The sequence below is a fragment of the Metopolophium dirhodum genome, chromosome 3 (genome assembly GCF_019925205.1).
Source record: "Metopolophium dirhodum isolate CAU chromosome 3, ASM1992520v1, whole genome shotgun sequence".
Lineage (NCBI taxonomy): Eukaryota > Metazoa > Arthropoda > Insecta > Hemiptera > Aphididae > Metopolophium > Metopolophium dirhodum.
This window is the reverse complement of record NC_083562.1, coordinates 12,670,638-12,688,433: the sequence shown is the minus strand read 5'-3', so window position 1 is coordinate 12,688,433 and position 17,796 is coordinate 12,670,638. Positions and strand designations below refer to the sequence as shown.

Here is a 17,796-nt window from a genome sequence, read left to right as displayed (position 1 = left end):
ATATTGTGATTTATAGATTTCAGTAATTTCAGTTTCTCTAGACAGCCAGGCATGCAAATTTATGCTTGAACAATTAAAATATAAAATAGTTAATAGTTGTTAACTTACATAATATAAAACAATGATAATAATAATAATTAATATTATTAAGTAGATTATGTTTTTATAACTTACAAAATATAAATATGCATATCCAAATGTTGGAATATAAATATTAACAAGTTTGTAAATTAATACAATGCAAAGAGCTACAAAATACTGATAATATTAATAATATATCTATAATAAGTTAATAACAGTTTAAAAAATATTAAAAATTACATAGGTATGTTTTTTTTTTTAAAGCATTTTATGTTCAAATTTTGATGTAAGCTGATATTCCGTTTTCACACCGCATCGTTTTTCATATGCTACAAATTCAAATGAACACATACATTACACATGCATTATTAAATGTCAAGGTAAACTCGATACCAACTGTACAGCAGAACGGTTACTTAATTTCCTATTTTTCCCAATTATTAAAAAAAATACTGGGCATTCTTTACGACCACCCCCCTCCTTAAAGAACTGACTAGATTTACTTTCTAACATTAAGTAATAAAGATATTGAAGTTGAAAATGTAAGTGTCTCTAAGCGTAAAGCTGTAACTGCGGCTTTTTTATAATAAATAACTAATTTTATGTATAAGTTCATGACATCTACACTTTATAATTGATTGAAAATGAATATTTTTGTGATTATTTTTGAATGGTGAATTTTTGGTAATTTATGGCAGCAGCAGGCCCTCATATATTATGTTATACCACTTGAAATAATTTTAAGTTCCGGTACCGAGTACTTTATAAAAAAATTATTTAACCATATGTTATATGTATATAATATATTCAAATATTCAATGTTGTAATAATATATGTAACCATACATTTACTATATAATTGATCTTTTTATCACACACAAGTTTAAAAAAAAAAAACAATGTAAATACAAACTCAGACTGTCAAGTCATTCATGATATTCATTAACTTACTGTCTAATATCTATTGTATAATAAAGTCAAATAATTCAATTAATTACAAAATAACAAATTGTTCTAACAGGTATAGTTATATTATAATAACTATACTATGGACATTTTATGGATACCTTAATAATCTTAAATTTATTTTTAATTATTATTATATATTATACCTAATTATATAATACAAACCATTTAAAAAAAAATAAGTACCAATTATAGATATTTAATATTAAACGTTTGTAGTAAAATAATATAACAATAAATAATTAAATAGCTGCCAATATCTAATTGAGCAGCACTAATTGTTCATTACTACCGAATTAATTGCATTTAAAGGTAAATTAATTTATTCTCTTTAAAGTTTTATTTAATCTTTAGTTTAATGGAAATAATATTTTTTTCAATTAATAAGAAATAAAAAAAATAATTTAATTAGCACAATTAGTGAAATTAAATGTACCATACTAATTTTTAACGTGTGTTAATAATGATAATAACTTGTATACAAAACATGTATAAACAATTCTAAAAATATAAATAATAATAGTACATCATCTGTATGGCTAATCTGTAATGAGATTTTAAAAACAAATAAAATATTTTAGTAACAACTATTTCACGAATGCTAATGTTGATCTAAGTAATTGATAAAAATAATATAAAATAAAATAAGTATTATTTTAATAATATAATATATTTAATGTTTCTTGTATGGTATTTTGAAACACATGATTTTAAAATGATCCGCCATTTGTTTCACCTAAAATATATAACATAAGTTTAAAATATTATGACCCTACATAATTATTATAATTTATATATTAATAATTTCAGATAAATAATTTATAAAAATAATTTAAAAATACTTACTACACAGCCTCCATAGTATATGTGTGTCACAATGCTTATTAATGCCATTATGTACATACAAATTAACTCAATGGGAGGTAAAAACATACTAAAAAATATAGCTACAACCATAAATGACAACAAATTGTTATGTGCTTCACAACGGGTCTTGCTCATTTGAGCCACAATTAAACGACACTGTAATATAAAGTATAAATAATTATCAATAAAACTATAATGTACAATCAGCTAAGTATAAACCTGGTAAGACACTACTATTGTATTCATCAGTGAACAGTGTTCGTTGTAGATTAAACAATGTACATAGATACTGGATATACTGTACCCCAGTTTAGACGGACACATACCAAAATGAAACAAAAACTAAGTAGTTTATTTTTTGCCCCATTTTTAGTATTTGAAATAGGTAAAACATAAGTCAAACCATAGCTAAATACACTGGTATGATCTCAACTTGAACAAAATATTGTATAGTTGGCACAGGTAAGTTATTATTATTTCCATGTTAAATTATGACGTAAGCATGTCAGTGTTTTGCGGTAGAAAATACTAACAAGCAGACAGCGTGACATGCATAGAACCAAGATGAGAACATACCAGTGTATTAGCCATGGATCAAACAATGATAAAAAACGTATAGTGTGTATACAAACAAAATAGTCTGAACTACACCAAACATGGTTCACTGACAAATATAACTTTAAAGCATAATTAGCTTAATACTTAGCATAATAAATTACTAATTTAAAGCGGCCTTTATTTTACTTACACAAATGTTTGAAAATATTGCTCCACTCATCATGAAAAATATTCTTGGATCCCTTTCAAGAATATTTGTAGGTGACATTTTTACCCATATTAAGCATAAAGACACAAAAACAGTTAAAGGAACTAATGGTCGACTACCTTCTAGAATACTTAAATTTTTGCCTGTTTTGTCCCTGTGACTTCTGTAAAAGTAAAAAAATATATTTAAACTCACAAATAAAATATCAACACACTCATAGAAAATACATTTTTACTACTTACATGTAAATATTATAAATTGAAACTGGAATGTTTGTAATGAATGTGGTAAAGTAAAATGTTATTTCTGTGACATGTCCAAAGGAATAATTATCTGTCAAAGACATTTTCCATTTTTCGGGACCAAAAATAGCAGTAAGACCAAAGAAGAATACTAATCCCTAAAAACAATAATAGATTTATGATTTAAACAGTGAGGGCAGTATGTAACTGCTCTGCTGTACAGTAAGGGTTGAGTGTAGCGTATACATTGTCATTGAGTAAGTCACTATAATATATGTATTACATATATATGATTTCATACACAAAACAATTTTGGGTAAAGACGACCTATACAATAAAATCTTTATTCTTTGTTTAAATATTTAATTTCTAAAAAATTTGAACTTTAAATGCTTTTAAAAATAAATTGTGCTTATGAATCTTTAATATTTGTAAATGGCTATAATAAAATCTTATCAGGAACCTTGTATTATAGAAAAATGTCTAGAAAATGTCAATACATAGCTTAGTCAAAATATTTTGAAAATTTTATCATGTATATAAAATGCTGATATAAACATTTTGTGAACATTTCAAGTATATACCGTTATTAATTTTTTAATTACAATGAATAAGACAATAATAATTTTACGAGAAATCATTATTCATTATTTAACATTTCAACTAGATACAATTTGCTACCAGAAACCACCTTAAAAGTTGAAAATCAAAGCATTTTTAACATCCCAAAAGGTGATGACAGACAAAAAAAAAAACCACAATGTGATTTTATCGAAATCTAAAATGAAATAAAATTGTCTGGAATATCAAGATTTTGAGATTTAGACATTTGGTATGTTTTATCGTATAAAATAAAACTGTTTACTCATTATTGATATAACATAATAAGAAGTGATAAAAATAATATTTAAATTATAATGAGATACAAAAAATTTAATTAAAATTTAAACTTACAACCATTGAAAAGTCATAACTCCACGGCAAATATAATACTCCAGTATTATACTTTTCCCAATGAGCCAGATAAAAATTAATGAATACCATTATACAGATATAATACATCCGTATTGGTTGAATAGTATTCGGATCATCACGCCCAAATATTGAATAAAGTGCAGTTGGGATAAAAACAGTAGTCCAGGAATCCAGACCGTGGTCAAACAGTTCACCTAGTGGGCCACTTGTGCCAGTACGTCTTGCCTGTTTACCATCAAGCCCATCTAATTTTTTTTTTTTAATTAATTATTATAGTTTTGATTATAGTATTTAAAAAGATTAAATATAAATACCAAGTGAATATGATATGAAAATAAATAAAGACACAACACCAAACACCCATCTTGGTATAGGATCCCCTTTGTAATATATTCCAGACACATAGAAACCATAGTCATAATAAGCAAGGAGAAGTGAAGCTCCAACAGTAAACAGAAAACCAACAAACGTTAGCAAGTTAGGTGCAATCCATCGTGGAGTAACCTAAAATTAAAAAAAAAAATTGTAAGGAAAACATTTTACATTTTTGAAATTTACACAAACTTGTTTTATTAAGTACCTACTTATAACAGTACAAATTATATAAAATATTAATTTGATAATAATGATAACACTCACTTTAATTAATGCATTCCAAAATGGATGCATAATGTATGTACCCAATGGATTGGTATCAATTGCATTATACTGAAAAATAATTTATTTTGTTAGTTAATTTAAATAAATATAAATACAACTGTTAAAAATATAAAAAACTGTTATATATTATATAACATATATTCAAACAAAAGCTGAAATAGATACCTACTTTGTTATGCACTAAAAACTATTTTGATATTTTATTTATTTATTTATATTAATAACGGGACGAGCCCGATCACATTGTTTTGTATTAAATAATAATTAATAATTATTTTATTTTGTAAACAAGGAAGTGCTGTCAATGAGATAAATTATTTTTTAATCAGAATTTTTTTTTTACTCCTTTACAGATTTAAAAAAAAAAATGTTTGTATCTTAATAGTTTTGCCTGTATGACAAACTTCTATTATACTGATTAATTTATCAAAACTACCTGACACATACTTCAAGTTTAAAATATTATAATTAAATTAAATTTTATATCTAATTTAAAGTATTCATAAAAAAAAGTAGTTAAAATTAATACAATTGTTTAAGAACATACTATTAAAAATAAATTTAGGAGGATTTATAAAATAAAAAAAATTCTTTTTTGGCTTTACAATACATTGTTTACAATAATATAATTATTAATCTAGGGAATAATTTCCTAAAATTAAAAAATAATATTTAGGCCAAGGTTAGTACAAAACATAATGCACAATATATTTATTAAAGGAGCTTAGGATTCAATAAAGGATTAATCCATAGTAAAGTCATGTTAAATATATTAAAATAAAACTTCTGCAAATGTCCTTTAATTAAAATAGGTACCTATTGTAATTATAAACTATATTCTGTTACTGTGATATATAACAAATTTATAAAAAAAATATTCATTACTAAGCCGAGAAATTTAAGTGTTTAAAAAATCATATCTTAATTAACAAATATTTTATTTTTATTGCTATTGCTTATAAGATTCATAGACAACTATTATTTATGATTATGAATTATAATTATATTAAACTAAGATTTATCATACCCTATGAAAACAATATTTAAATATTGAACATGATAAGACTAATACTACTAATTACTAAATAACTAAATGAGCATGACTTTAGTATGCACTATGCAAGTATTCTAATTAAAAATGCGTCAATAAGCACTTACTTTGTAATTGTCAAACCCATCAAGATGGTCCTTATTGAGATATAAGTTATCAAACACCATTGTGTAAACTTAAATCAATTATTAAAAATTCTGTAACCTAGCTATCAGTAGTTTAATAAATTATATAAAAAAAACCAATTAGGAAACACTCGTAACTAGTTATTATGAAAACTATTTCATACCTGATTTACAAATAGTCTAGTAGGATTTTAACCAGTTTGTTGTTAGCAAATCAATACAATTAATAATATTAATATTGTAATTAAAGGTGATTTTAATAAGATGAGATTACTGATACGTAGGGCTTGTGACTAAACATAGGACTGTTTCAAAAATATTAAATACATTTTTATTTGTTTGTACACAAAAAATTAAAAAATAAAGATTCACGGATACAGATCTAAATATTAAAAAGAAACAAACGGCGCATATTTGTTATTAATGTGTTAAAATATTTAAAAATTAAAACTAGATCCTTGAACTTTGGATTGCTTAGTGCTTAATGCTTACCGTTTTTTTCCACTACCATTATATGATAAGTAATAACTGATAATGGTTTAGCTTATCACTAAAAAACGCAGATCGATTTAGCGGTATCAACAACGGTAATTTAGCGGTAAGATCGATTAAAAGTTGTGCTTATCTCTGAACACGAATACCACACTCTGTCAATCTATCTAGTCTGCGGTCTGTATTGCACCAGGGACATAATTAAAGAAAAACTCGTTTTAGATTCTGAGCGAAGCAATGAATTTATTGTTTTTACAATGTGTGTTTTATTTATATTTTTATTTTTTTTTGTGTCTGTCATCACCTTTTAGGACAGTAAAAGTGCTTGGATTTTCTTCAACAGCAATTTTTCTGATAGGAAAGTGAATCTAGTAGTTACTTTTGAGGGTCAAAAGTAAAAATTATCCAGTAGTTTTCAAAAGCGACATGAAAAACAAAAGAAAAATTAAGGAAAAACGGGAATTTTTACGCAAAATTTGTTTTTGAGAAAATCGATTTTGATTTTTGGTGCAACTCTAAAACAAATGACCGTAGGTACATGAAATTTTGACTGAATGTTTATAGCATTTTCTATACACCATAACATTTCCCAAATATTTTGACTTATTTTGAGCTGTTTATGGACATTTTCAGTTTCCATTTTTTTTAGTTTTTTTTTCTATAAATATCAATAAAATTTTATCTGTTGGGTAAATTTAATTGCTTGAAAATTTAATAGAAGGCTCCTAGGTTATTGTTTCAAAGGCAGATGAAAAAAATTAAAAATCCTTAGTCACAGTTTTTATTTATAAGTATTTAAAGTTCAAATTTTGACAAAATACGGAAAAATCACGAAAATCAGCAAATTATTTTGAGTTGAGAATTCATAAAAATTTTTCTTTTTAAATCTAAGATTTGAATATGTAATATAAGATTACTCATAAGTTTGTCTACCTTTATCAAAAAAAAAGGTCTACAAGAAACTTAAATTAAATTTTTATGAACGTCTGAAATTTATATTTTTACAACATTTGATATTCACTCGATTTCTCATGTAACAATTTTCTTATTTTGTTGTAATTAAAAAACGTATGACTGTAGATACTTGAAAATTTCACTGAATGTTTATATTAGCATTCTATACACGATAACATTTTGAAAATAATTTGACACTTTTCAAGCTGTTTACGGACATTGTCAGTTTTCAATTTTTTTAGTTTTTTTTTTCTATAAATATCAATAAAAATTTATTTGTTGGGTAAAAAAGCGTGAAATTTTAATATAAGGCTCCCAATATATTGTTCTAATAGCAGTTGAAAAATATTAAAAATACATGGGCACAATTTTTTTTTATAAGCATTTAAAGTTCAAATTTATAATTTAATAATTATTTTGAAGTTGAAAATTTATAAAATGTTCAACTTTTATAGCTAAGGATTGAAAATTGAAAACAAGTCTCCACGTAAATAGGTTGTATATAAATTACTTTATTCACAATAATATCATCAAATATACTTGGTAATATCATAGGCTGACTGACCATTTTTGCTCAGAATCGTTTTTCTTATATAATGATATTATATCATTGAATTAAAATTTAACACCGTCCATTACCTCGATTCACTTGTAACCTACTGTACAGCAGAGCAACATCCACTTACCCACCTTTTTTTTATTTTTTCGTTTGTCGTCACCTTTTAGGACAGTAAAAATGCTTCGATTTTCCTTTCATTGCGTTTTCCATGTTTCCGATTAAGATTCTACCTACTGAAAATGTTAGGTCTCATATTAGGTGTCTCGATTTAAGTCTCTTATGGGGGTGTGAAACAATACATTTGTACAAAGGTAGATTAGGGTTTCTTTTTATCTTGTCAACTATCGCATTGTATTATGAATTTATCAGTCTACGTAAATCCGCCGGAGGCCCGAGCTATATTAGCGAGAATACGAGTACTGTTAACCATTGTACTTGGGTCGTTCTTACTGTGTCCGTTATAATTTGGATTGTTTGGTTTAGTTCTGTATCCACCTTCTTGCAGACTGCAGTGTGCACTACTGCACTTCTGAGCTAAACTGAGGCGCAGTATTCAGCATTTGCATTGCTGCCCCAGGTCGTTCCTGCTAGTTTTGAATTAATATTGCTCCTCGTCTTTAACTTATTTTTTAACGCTTCTAAGTGTTTTTAAATATCAAGCTCTATCAAATTTTACTCCAAGAGTATGAGATATCTAGGACGTTCTTTATTTGTTACGGCAGTGGCGCAGTGCCGTTAATTTGTATTTATAGGCTTCCTGTCTGCTTCTATGTTGTTTAAGTGAAAAGCCAGTGCCACCGTTTTATTCAGGTTCAGGGTTAGTTACAATTTTTTTGAGATAGTTAGTAGTAAGTTATTAAGATCTAGATTTAGTTTGGTTTCCACAATTCCACTGTATCTAAAGTGTCGGCTTGGGCAACCAGTGCAATGCCATATCTGCATACATAAATTGCCTTGCATTTGTATTTATTATATGATAAATATTTATAAGTATTAAAGAGCACTGGCTAGAGTACAGAGCCTTGGAGCAGACCGTTTGGAAGGTATCTGCATTTGCTGCAGATACCTGAATTTGCTAGCATTATTTTTATAACTATATAGTATATATACATTATACTTGGGATTTTTTACTTTTAACCACCCAAGTTACCAACTGAATTCAATTTACAATCGCCTATCAAGAACCATCCACGATTAAAATATGGACGAATAAGTCTATATCTTAAGATACCTATCGTATTCGGGTATTCCGTGGTTGAAACTTTACCTTTATTGCTGCTTAATGGTGACGTCAGAACATTGTTAAATCAATAGATATATTTATCGTTCCGCCTAGTCTATAAAATATGCCTACCTATATTTTATTTTACAAAGTTTCATTTCGGTATATTTTTGGTATTTTTCAAAAATGTTCAATTATTGATTTTACCTAATATACAAGGTGGTCCATTTAAGTACTTGCACTAAATATTTCAAAAAGTTTCAACTTTCTTAAAAATATTTTTTTACATAATTTTATATAATTTTAAAATAAGAATATTATTCGGAGTATATCAATCTATAAAGTTCAATTTTCGAACAAGTATCTAATTCATTAGTTATAACTTATAAGCATTTCAAATTTTAAGAACGGAAATAAGTGGAATGCCGCTATACCTACGCCCGTCTACCCCGCAAAATGTTGTCCACTACTCCACTAATCTAAACTTTAAACGCTTATAGTTATAACAGGTGAACTTAATTGACCGAAAATTGATTTTTATAGATTGAAATACTTCCAATAACATTTTACTTTGGAATATGAAGTTAAAAAAGAATTACGTCATTCAAAAAAGTAAAAACTTAAAAAATGATAACGATAAAAATAATAAAAATATTTAATTATACCTACACAAGATTACGGATTACACTTATACGTAAGTAATAGGTATAGGTATTAGTATAGTTCATTATATTTGTATTAATATTATTTAATTTTACTTATAGAAATAAATAGGTAATATCTTTTAATAGATTTACCTACCACATAATACAGTGACCATGAAAAACCACTGCTACAGTTTAGTAGGTACATTTATTACATTTTCAATAAAGTCCAGTAACTATTTCCTGTTTGAAACCCAAGAAGAATTCAACATTTGACCATATAGATATAATTATTAATTATTATAGTCATAATAATATAGTAGTTACTTATATAGAATTTTTTTATGTTAGATTGGCGGTTCACTAAGTAGGTATATAATAGGTACCTATATGGATAATGGATATACTATGTCTATATAGGTAGTTGATACATATTAATATAATATTACATACTATATTAAATACTTATATTATTAGTTTGAAAATCTAGAAGAATTCCACATTTTACCATAGCAATAGACAATTGTCTATATTGTCTGTATATTAATATACATAATTATAATAATTAATAATTATGGATAGGTATAGATTTACTCTATGTTAGATTGCCTGTTCTTGTTTACATTTATATATATATATAAAATATATAATATGGGTTTATGGTCTATGGATATAGTATGTCTATTAGGTAACTTAATTATTGACTGCCATAAAATAATTCAGTAACATATCAATGTACCTATTGCATTTTACTTACCCATCAGTTATCAAAGCACCCAGTATATAACTATATAGATAAAGGTAGGTACTTATTTAAATAAATTTACTATGACATATTTATATTTAGCTTAGGATTATTATTATATTTATCCAAGTTGGACAGTTCTTGTTCTAATAAATAGTTTCATTAAAATAGATATAAATGATTGCAGAAAAAAATTATCTAAAAAGAAATATGGGTAAGTATAGGTATAGTTTAGCCGTAATGCCGTATAGGTACTGTAAATAAAAACTATTAGGTACATTTATTATAATATTAATATTTAACTGTTATAATAGTGTATTATTTTAAATATTAATAAATTATTACTGTTATTAACTTTTGAGTCAATACTGATTTACTGTAGAATGGTATAAATAAGCAATAGCATAACATTATTCTAAATTTTTTGAAAATATCATTGTGTATAGGTATATAAAATATAATAGGGGGACGGAGTGGCCGAGCGGACTAAGGCGTCGGTTGCAATGCGCACCGTCGCCGGTTTGAACCTCGGTCACGGTTGGCACTTCTCTCCGGGCAGACATTTGTCTGGAGAGAGAGGCCGCCATACCCCAACTGGGCTTGGGCGCATGGTAGATACCTACAGGCTAAGGATGCCCAAATTAAAATTTCTGCCAAAACAAACAAACACGTGTAAACAAATCTACAGTACCCTCCCCAACATTATTAGAACTCACCCAATTTTGGTTCTACAGTAAATATACCTATTATAAAATTGAATTGTGACAATATTTCTGAAGACGAAACTGTGCGTTTTTCCCATTATCCTCAATATAACGTTCATTATAGTTTAGAAATAGCAAAAATGTCAACATTTTTAAATGACCTTTAACTTTTAAAAATGTTAATTTTTTAAAAAAAACTTACAGTCTTGCCATTTTTTAATGTTGTACAACACCAAAATGGAGCGAGTTCTACTCTGACTGGGTAAATGCGATTTGTCGGACGTGTGTGTTAAAACGGAGCAACACATGCGGGTTCATCTTATATTTTTAATCGACATTTATAAAAAAAAAAAAAACACTGAAATATCAAACATTAGAATATTATAAGTAGCTCTAAAAGTAAAAAAAAATTTGAATTTTATTAGTATAGAATACGCTATTATTTGATGAACATTTCAAATATCTCAGTTGTTTGTTTTTGTCTTACAATGAAATAAAGAAATCGATTTTATCATAACTGGTTTTGTGTAAAATTCTTGTTTTTCCTTATTTATTTATTTTTATTTTTATTGATTATTTTAAAAATTTCTGTCCCCATTTTGACCTTTGGATCAGAAACCAACCTCATAATGAAAGATCTAAGCATTGTTTCTACTTTAGAAAGTGTACCTATACACACGGCACACACACAAAAAAACACTTATCATTGTAAAATCATTACTTTCATCGTTCTGCTCGGAAATTATAACACACACAATATAATTGTAAAAATAATACATTCATCATTTCGCTCAGAATCTAAAAAGCTTAAAATATTTTTCTTTTTTAGAGTTATTTAAAATTTAAGGATAGCCAATAACTATATTAGAGCTGATTAAAAAAATATTTTAAGAGCTAAATTAATTAATTATTTATTTTTGTACTTCAGTTTTAAATAGTTATGTATGAGTCTTAATATTTAAGCAGACAATTTGTAGAGGGGTATTTAAATACCTATAATCTATATAGTATGTAGTATAATATATGCAGGCAGGTATGTACAAGGACAAAAATTGAAGCATGGAGTGAAACTCTGTACCTATATATAAGGTTGTATAGAATGCGATATGTATTGATATTTAATAGATACTCATCGTTTATAGTCATTTTATTACGTTCAAGATGATATCGTTATTGGTTTTAATCACAGTGTGCTTTGTGTTGTCGTCAGCAGGTAACAGTTAATTTTAAATGATGAGAAAAAGAACTTAATTATTAAAATGTGGAAATTATTTTTAGATTCTCCAGTAAACTGGACCGTGGACGAAAATACAGTACCAGAATCGTTACCCGATTTGATGCGCAACAAATATTATAGAAATGAAGAAATTCAAAACGCCGTGTTTTGGGCGTATAAAATTCAGTATGATGTTATTTCAGAACATAATGGTCGCGTATACGATGCAGAAACACCATTAGGATATTTCAACGATGCCTTGATTTTACCTAAGACCAGAGCATCATTAATAAATTCCAACATCGTATTCGAAAATAATACCATCAGTGGCTTATTGGATTTTAAAAGCAATAATATCGTCATACGATGGTCACAAGACCTGGTAAGCTATAGCTTCAAATTTAAATTATTACAACGAAGTTTAGTAGGTATACGTTATAATAATATATGATATTATAGTGTAGCTCAACTATAATATCTAAAATAATAGTGAGCTTCTGCCTCATAATAATATTAAGAATAACTAAACATGGAGACCTATTCATCAACCATGACTGACCCAAACACGGGTTACCTATAATATTCTATTAAAATTATTCTTTGTTTAAAGTTAAAAAATTTGTGTTAATATCATGTTTGTATATTAATCGCATAATGTTAGGAAAGTGTCTTGACTCGTGAACTCTACTGATCTAAGAATATATTATAATGTATAAGTTATGGCCGTGGGAATTGCTATAAGAGTTAAGAGGACTCGGGTCATATAATTTGTGACAGTGGCGTAGCCAGGAATTTTGTATGGGGGGGGGGGGCACTAAGTCTCACAAAAAAATACAAAAATACAAGTACAATATGTCTTTTATTTGCACTTTTAATTTTTTTATTAATCTTGATAAAATTTTAAGGTCAACACAGTCAATGTGGGGGGGGGGGCTTAAGCTATAGCCCCTTTAGCCCCCCTTGACTACGCCACTGATATGTTATAATATGTCTTATTAAATATTAATGTGAGAGGTAATAGCTGCATAAACATAGAATGAGTGGACACCAGTGTCTAATCTTCAATGAGTCATAATAGTGGTATGTATTGGTGTTTGTACAGTTTTATATAGATGGTGAACAAATAAGTTATTATGATAAAATAATAAATAACGTGCTCTATTATTATAAGTTATAAGTTATAACTAAGAACTAGAATATAATTAGTAGAAAGTGAACATTTAAAATATCCTCTCTTTCTATTATTGACAAAGATAATTTACCTACTGTGTATGGTCGATATGATGCAGGTATCTACAGAGATAACTTGGAAAGAGCTACAAATTGTTGGCAGATATGTATTTGTAGACGAGTGGAGATACGTAACTGGCGAATATAAAATGTTCGTAGAAAACGTTATGTATCAGATCGACACGCCGTTATCCAAAAACATAGAATTGTATCCTTCGTCGGCGCCAAATTCAGTCATATCTTATAGTAAATTTAGAACTACTTTTACTGGACACTATGCAATTTCAGACGGATTTTCGGCTACACGGTAATTAGAAAAATAGCTAATTTTAATACAATTTACAAAAGACCCCGTTAATAATAAAATATTATTTATTACAAACAAATTGTTTTTATAAAAAAAAGATGTATTATTATAATTGGTATTATATTCTGTTAGCGATCATTATGCAGGGTGCACATAATTGATTAAGTATGCTCACTTATCAGTAGGTACATATTTTTGACTAATTATAAGAAGTGCCCCGTGGTGACACAAACTTCTGTTTTTCTAATTAAAACCCCTCTTTTTTACTTTTTTTTAAAAATGTTGAAGTATACCTATTTGGAAATTTTAAAAGTCAAATTTTGAACAAATGGATTAGGTGGGTATTGAAAAAAAATAGAGGGTGAGCATGCTTGGTGAATCATCTTTTATAATATAATTAGGAAAATAATATTTCTGTATAGAGGGTATAGAGAACATAGACCTAGTAGGTATATTTGCCCGTACTTGATATAAGGTCTATATGGTAGAGACCCATATTTTGATTTCAATAATTTGTAGAGGTCTAGGACATGGGCCCCACGACTCTTAAATCCTGTCCAAAGCTGCCCTCTAAACATATAGTTCCATTTAGATATATTTATATAGTATCTATAGTAAGTAATTTAAGTAACTTAAGTAATTTCATTAGCTATAGGCTATAGCCTATAAAGCGTGATAAAAATTATTTCCGCAATGTGTGCTCCATGCAGGTATTTCTTGGAAGAAGTGGCATTTGCACACGTCGCGGACTACGTTTTGGAAATGACACGGCAGAACGTGACGTCGGCCATCAGAGCGGCAGTCCAGCCGTATGTACAGTACAGGAACCGGTCAGACCCACACTTCCCGGCCTCCGCCGGACGGCTGGACAATGGACGGTTCTTCGCAGTCAGCGACCCGTTCGTCGACGGCCTGGATACCGCGTTGCAAAAGGTGAACTCTGTGTGGACTGAACCGAACACGGGCGTGTTAATGGTCGCCGTCGAGCATACGTTGCACAACCTTAACGGTACGTTTAATCTGCACGTCGTCTCAGAGCTAGCCGAACTGCAGCAGCCCGGCCACGTAATCGATTTTGTCATGGACCGGGTCAGACTGAGCATCGCGTACGATGTACTAAGGCCCAACTGCCTTTGTTCGGCCATCGTGAAAGTGTACAAGATAACCACGTGGTCACGTGACAGTCAAGAGGACACGGGGCATCTGCCACAAGTGGCCGCCGCTTTCGCCAACACGGTCGAAGATCATTTGTCCATCGGCACGTGCGCAGCCATCGCAAAAACCAACAAGTACGGTACCAATCCATGCCAATGAAGTTGGCCACAATTAATAAATGACTCAAAATGTGTTTTAATTATTCTATACTTTTTTTTAATATCTTTCGGTTTTTTTTTACTCGAGTGTTATAAGAAAAACAATGTTTAGCCGTTTAGGTAATAAAAAGATTACACCTAAAGATGTAATATTATGACGTGATGATTGAACCTAAAGTAAGATAACTATTTATATCATTCGAGTATTAAATAATTTATAAATAAAATTAACGTGCATTAGGTGTGTAATAATTTGAGTTGTATTAATATTATTTAAATATTATTTTTTTAGATTTTGAGCGGAACGATGAATGTATTGATTTAACAATGTTTTTTTTATGTATACACAAAAAACAGATGGTCTTCGTTCAGAATCGTTTTTCGTATGCAATGATTTATCTTTTAATTAAAATTTAACACATCCATTACAGTGACTTACTCGACATCTACTGTACAGCACTTGTCCGTCTTTTTTACAACAATTATCATTGTTAAAAAAGTTCAATCAGTTTCCTATTTTTGAATACCTCACTGAACCACTTAGTTGATTTGTATATACGATCTTAAAAGTCGATTTTATAAATTCCATATTTTAACCTAAATATCTAACGAAATAAAAGTTTTTATTACGGTGATTAATGATGATTACGTATAAATAAATAAAATATAATATGCATTAGTGATTAAATGTAATTTAATGTCGATAAAAAAATGTTTGAAATGTAATACAAGGTTCTTAAGTGGTTGTTAATGCTTAAAACGAGTCAAAAAATGTTATTTATTTTTATATTTTATTAAATATAAAAAATACTTATATAAATATTCAGTGAAAATTGCATGTATTTACGGTAATTTGTTTTAGAGTTACACCAATAACCAAAATTGATTTTGTTGAAAACGGAATTTGCGTGAAAATGCCCGTTTTTTCTTAATTTTTTTTGTTTTTCCCGGCACTTATAAAAACAACTTTGAAGTTTAAATTTTGACCTCCCGAATGCACCAACTAGATTCACTTTCCCATCGAACAAGATACTGTTGAAGGGAATCTAAGCATTTTTACTGTCCCAAAAGGTTATAACATCCATAAAAAAACACATCATTATAAAATCAATACAAAAAATAATCTAAAATATATCCTAGGCTGACAAACCATCTCGCTTTTTAAATTTAACATTTATTCTTAACTTTATTCGAATTTATTATATTTTCAAAAATTTAAATATTTAGATATTTATATAGAAATAAAATAAATAAATGAAAACAAACGGAAAGTTGTTCTAACGTAAAATTGTTTATTTTATGACGAATTCAATGTTTTCCAGAAGTCTGATAAATAGATTTTTTTTTAATTGATCATTAAGCCCGGCAATTATGCCCATTAGCTGTTTGTTTGTTTGTGTGGGAGGATACTGTTGGTTGGTAAACACGTGTGTGTAGTTTTGGCAGATTTTCAAGTGGACACCCGTAGGTATCTGCCATGCCTGGGTGGAGGATGGCGGCACTTGTTCTCCGGACACCGTGACTTGCCCGAAGAAAAATGCCGTCTGTGAACCGAGGTTTGAACCAACGCCGGTGTGCGTCACAACCGACGACTTAGTCCGCTCGGCCACTCCGTCCCCGATAAATAGATTAATATTGGATAAAAAGCACATAATTTAATGAAAAAAAAATATTCTCGTGCAATCGTACGTGCTAAGTGAAAGTACAGTAGTTAGGTACATGTGCGATGTGCATGCGTGTGTGTGTGGAAGTTATTATATAGACATATACGGATATACGTACATAATGATAATTTACTATGTCCACAGTAAAGTTGCATAGCTCATAAGTAGTCCTCATTATATTGCCTATATTGAACTCCTTAAAAATTTACCATATTTTGTAATAATTTAATATTCTTATTCTATAGAAAGTTCCAAATAATTATTGCAATTTTTCAATATGATTTTTTCAAACTAGTCCAAATAATATACTTTGCCTTTTTTGGAAATGTTCTTAAAAATATCATATAGACATGTAGTAATTTTCAAGTTTAAATAATTAATTGTAGTTTTTCGAAACGTGAGGAAAAAAATAGGCAGCCAAAAAAAGAAAATGTAAAAAGTAAAAACGTGATTATATATTAATGTCAGGTGTGATTTTAACTGAAATCAGAATAATTATTTAAATGAAATATGAATACATTTATCATTGATTTAAAATATATGTTTTAATGTATCTCATTATCACAACATTTACAAGAGGTAGGTAACTTAAAAATAATTTAGTTACAATTTTGATAAGGAATTGTAATGTAATTTAATTACCAAAAATAAGTAATTTCCCCAACACTGTTAATTGTTGATTTGTAGTTTTAAAATTATTTTAAAAGATGTATCTTATAATATGCTAATATTTATGTAGGCAAATTGTTTTATTTTAATGTATGTTGTGTTGATCGATATTATACTTAAATTCTCATTATAAATGTACCTATATAACATAGGTACTAATGTACTATAACATACAACATACATGTATATACCCAGTGTTGGGTAAGTTACTTTTGAAAAGTAATTAAGTTACTTTACTCGTTACTAAAATAAAATTTAAAAAAATTACTTTACTTTTCAAATAGATAAATGTTTTTTTATGTAAGTGACAAATGGTAGGTAATCTGTAACTAATAGCAACCAAAA

At 28.1% G+C, this 17,796-nt stretch overlaps 2 protein-coding genes across 4 annotated transcripts; one reads left to right on the top strand and one right to left on the bottom strand.

The window, feature by feature from the left end:
* Positions 1-236: 236 nt before the first annotated feature.
* On the bottom strand, positions 237-6,248 carry LOC132941795 (ethanolaminephosphotransferase 1). Of its 3 annotated transcripts, none has more exons than XM_061009971.1 (9): positions 5,897-6,248; positions 5,715-5,815; positions 4,536-4,604; positions 4,211-4,400; positions 3,876-4,141; positions 2,922-3,079; positions 2,662-2,842; positions 1,893-2,069; positions 237-1,782 (listed from the first exon to the last, which is right to left on the bottom strand). In XM_061009971.1, exons 2-9 carry the CDS (start codon positions 5,772-5,774, stop codon positions 1,720-1,722), a joined length of 1,164 nt encoding a protein of 387 aa, XP_060865954.1. In that variant the 5' UTR covers positions 5,775-5,815; positions 5,897-6,248; the 3' UTR covers positions 237-1,719. The 3 variants fall into 3 exon arrangements, with proteins under 3 accessions (XP_060865954.1, XP_060865955.1, XP_060865956.1); XM_061009972.1 differs by having other exon boundaries at positions 5,715-5,811; XM_061009973.1 differs by lacking the exons at positions 5,715-5,815; positions 5,897-6,248 and adding an exon at positions 5,373-5,490.
* Positions 6,249-12,035: 5,787 nt separating this feature from the next.
* Positions 12,036-16,236, top strand: LOC132941314 (uncharacterized). Its single transcript, XM_061009322.1, has 4 exons — positions 12,036-12,265; positions 12,331-12,650; positions 13,558-13,805; positions 14,516-16,236. Exons 1-4 carry the CDS (start codon positions 12,214-12,216, stop codon positions 15,117-15,119), a joined length of 1,224 nt encoding a protein of 407 aa, XP_060865305.1. The 5' UTR covers positions 12,036-12,213; the 3' UTR covers positions 15,120-16,236.
* The last annotated feature ends 1,560 nt before the right edge of the window (positions 16,237-17,796 follow it).

Coding starts and splice junctions, on each gene's coding strand:
- LOC132941795 (XM_061009971.1), bottom strand. CDS start 5,774: ATGGTGTTTGATAACTTATATCTCAATAAGGACCATCTTGATGGGTTT. Junction 4,605..5,714: donor ATGGGTTTGACAATTACAAA/GTAAGTGCTTAT, acceptor ATTATTTTTCAG/TATAATGCAATTGATACCAA. Junction 4,142..4,210: donor TTTCATATCATATTCACTTG/GTATTTATATTT, acceptor AAAAAAAATTAG/ATGGGCTTGATGGTAAACAG.
- LOC132941314 (XM_061009322.1), top strand. CDS start 12,214: ATGATATCGTTATTGGTTTTAATCACAGTGTGCTTTGTGTTGTCGTCA. Junction 12,651..13,557: donor TACGATGGTCACAAGACCTG/GTAAGCTATAGC, acceptor GATATGATGCAG/GTATCTACAGAGATAACTTG. Junction 13,806..14,515: donor GACGGATTTTCGGCTACACG/GTAATTAGAAAA, acceptor TGCTCCATGCAG/GTATTTCTTGGAAGAAGTGG.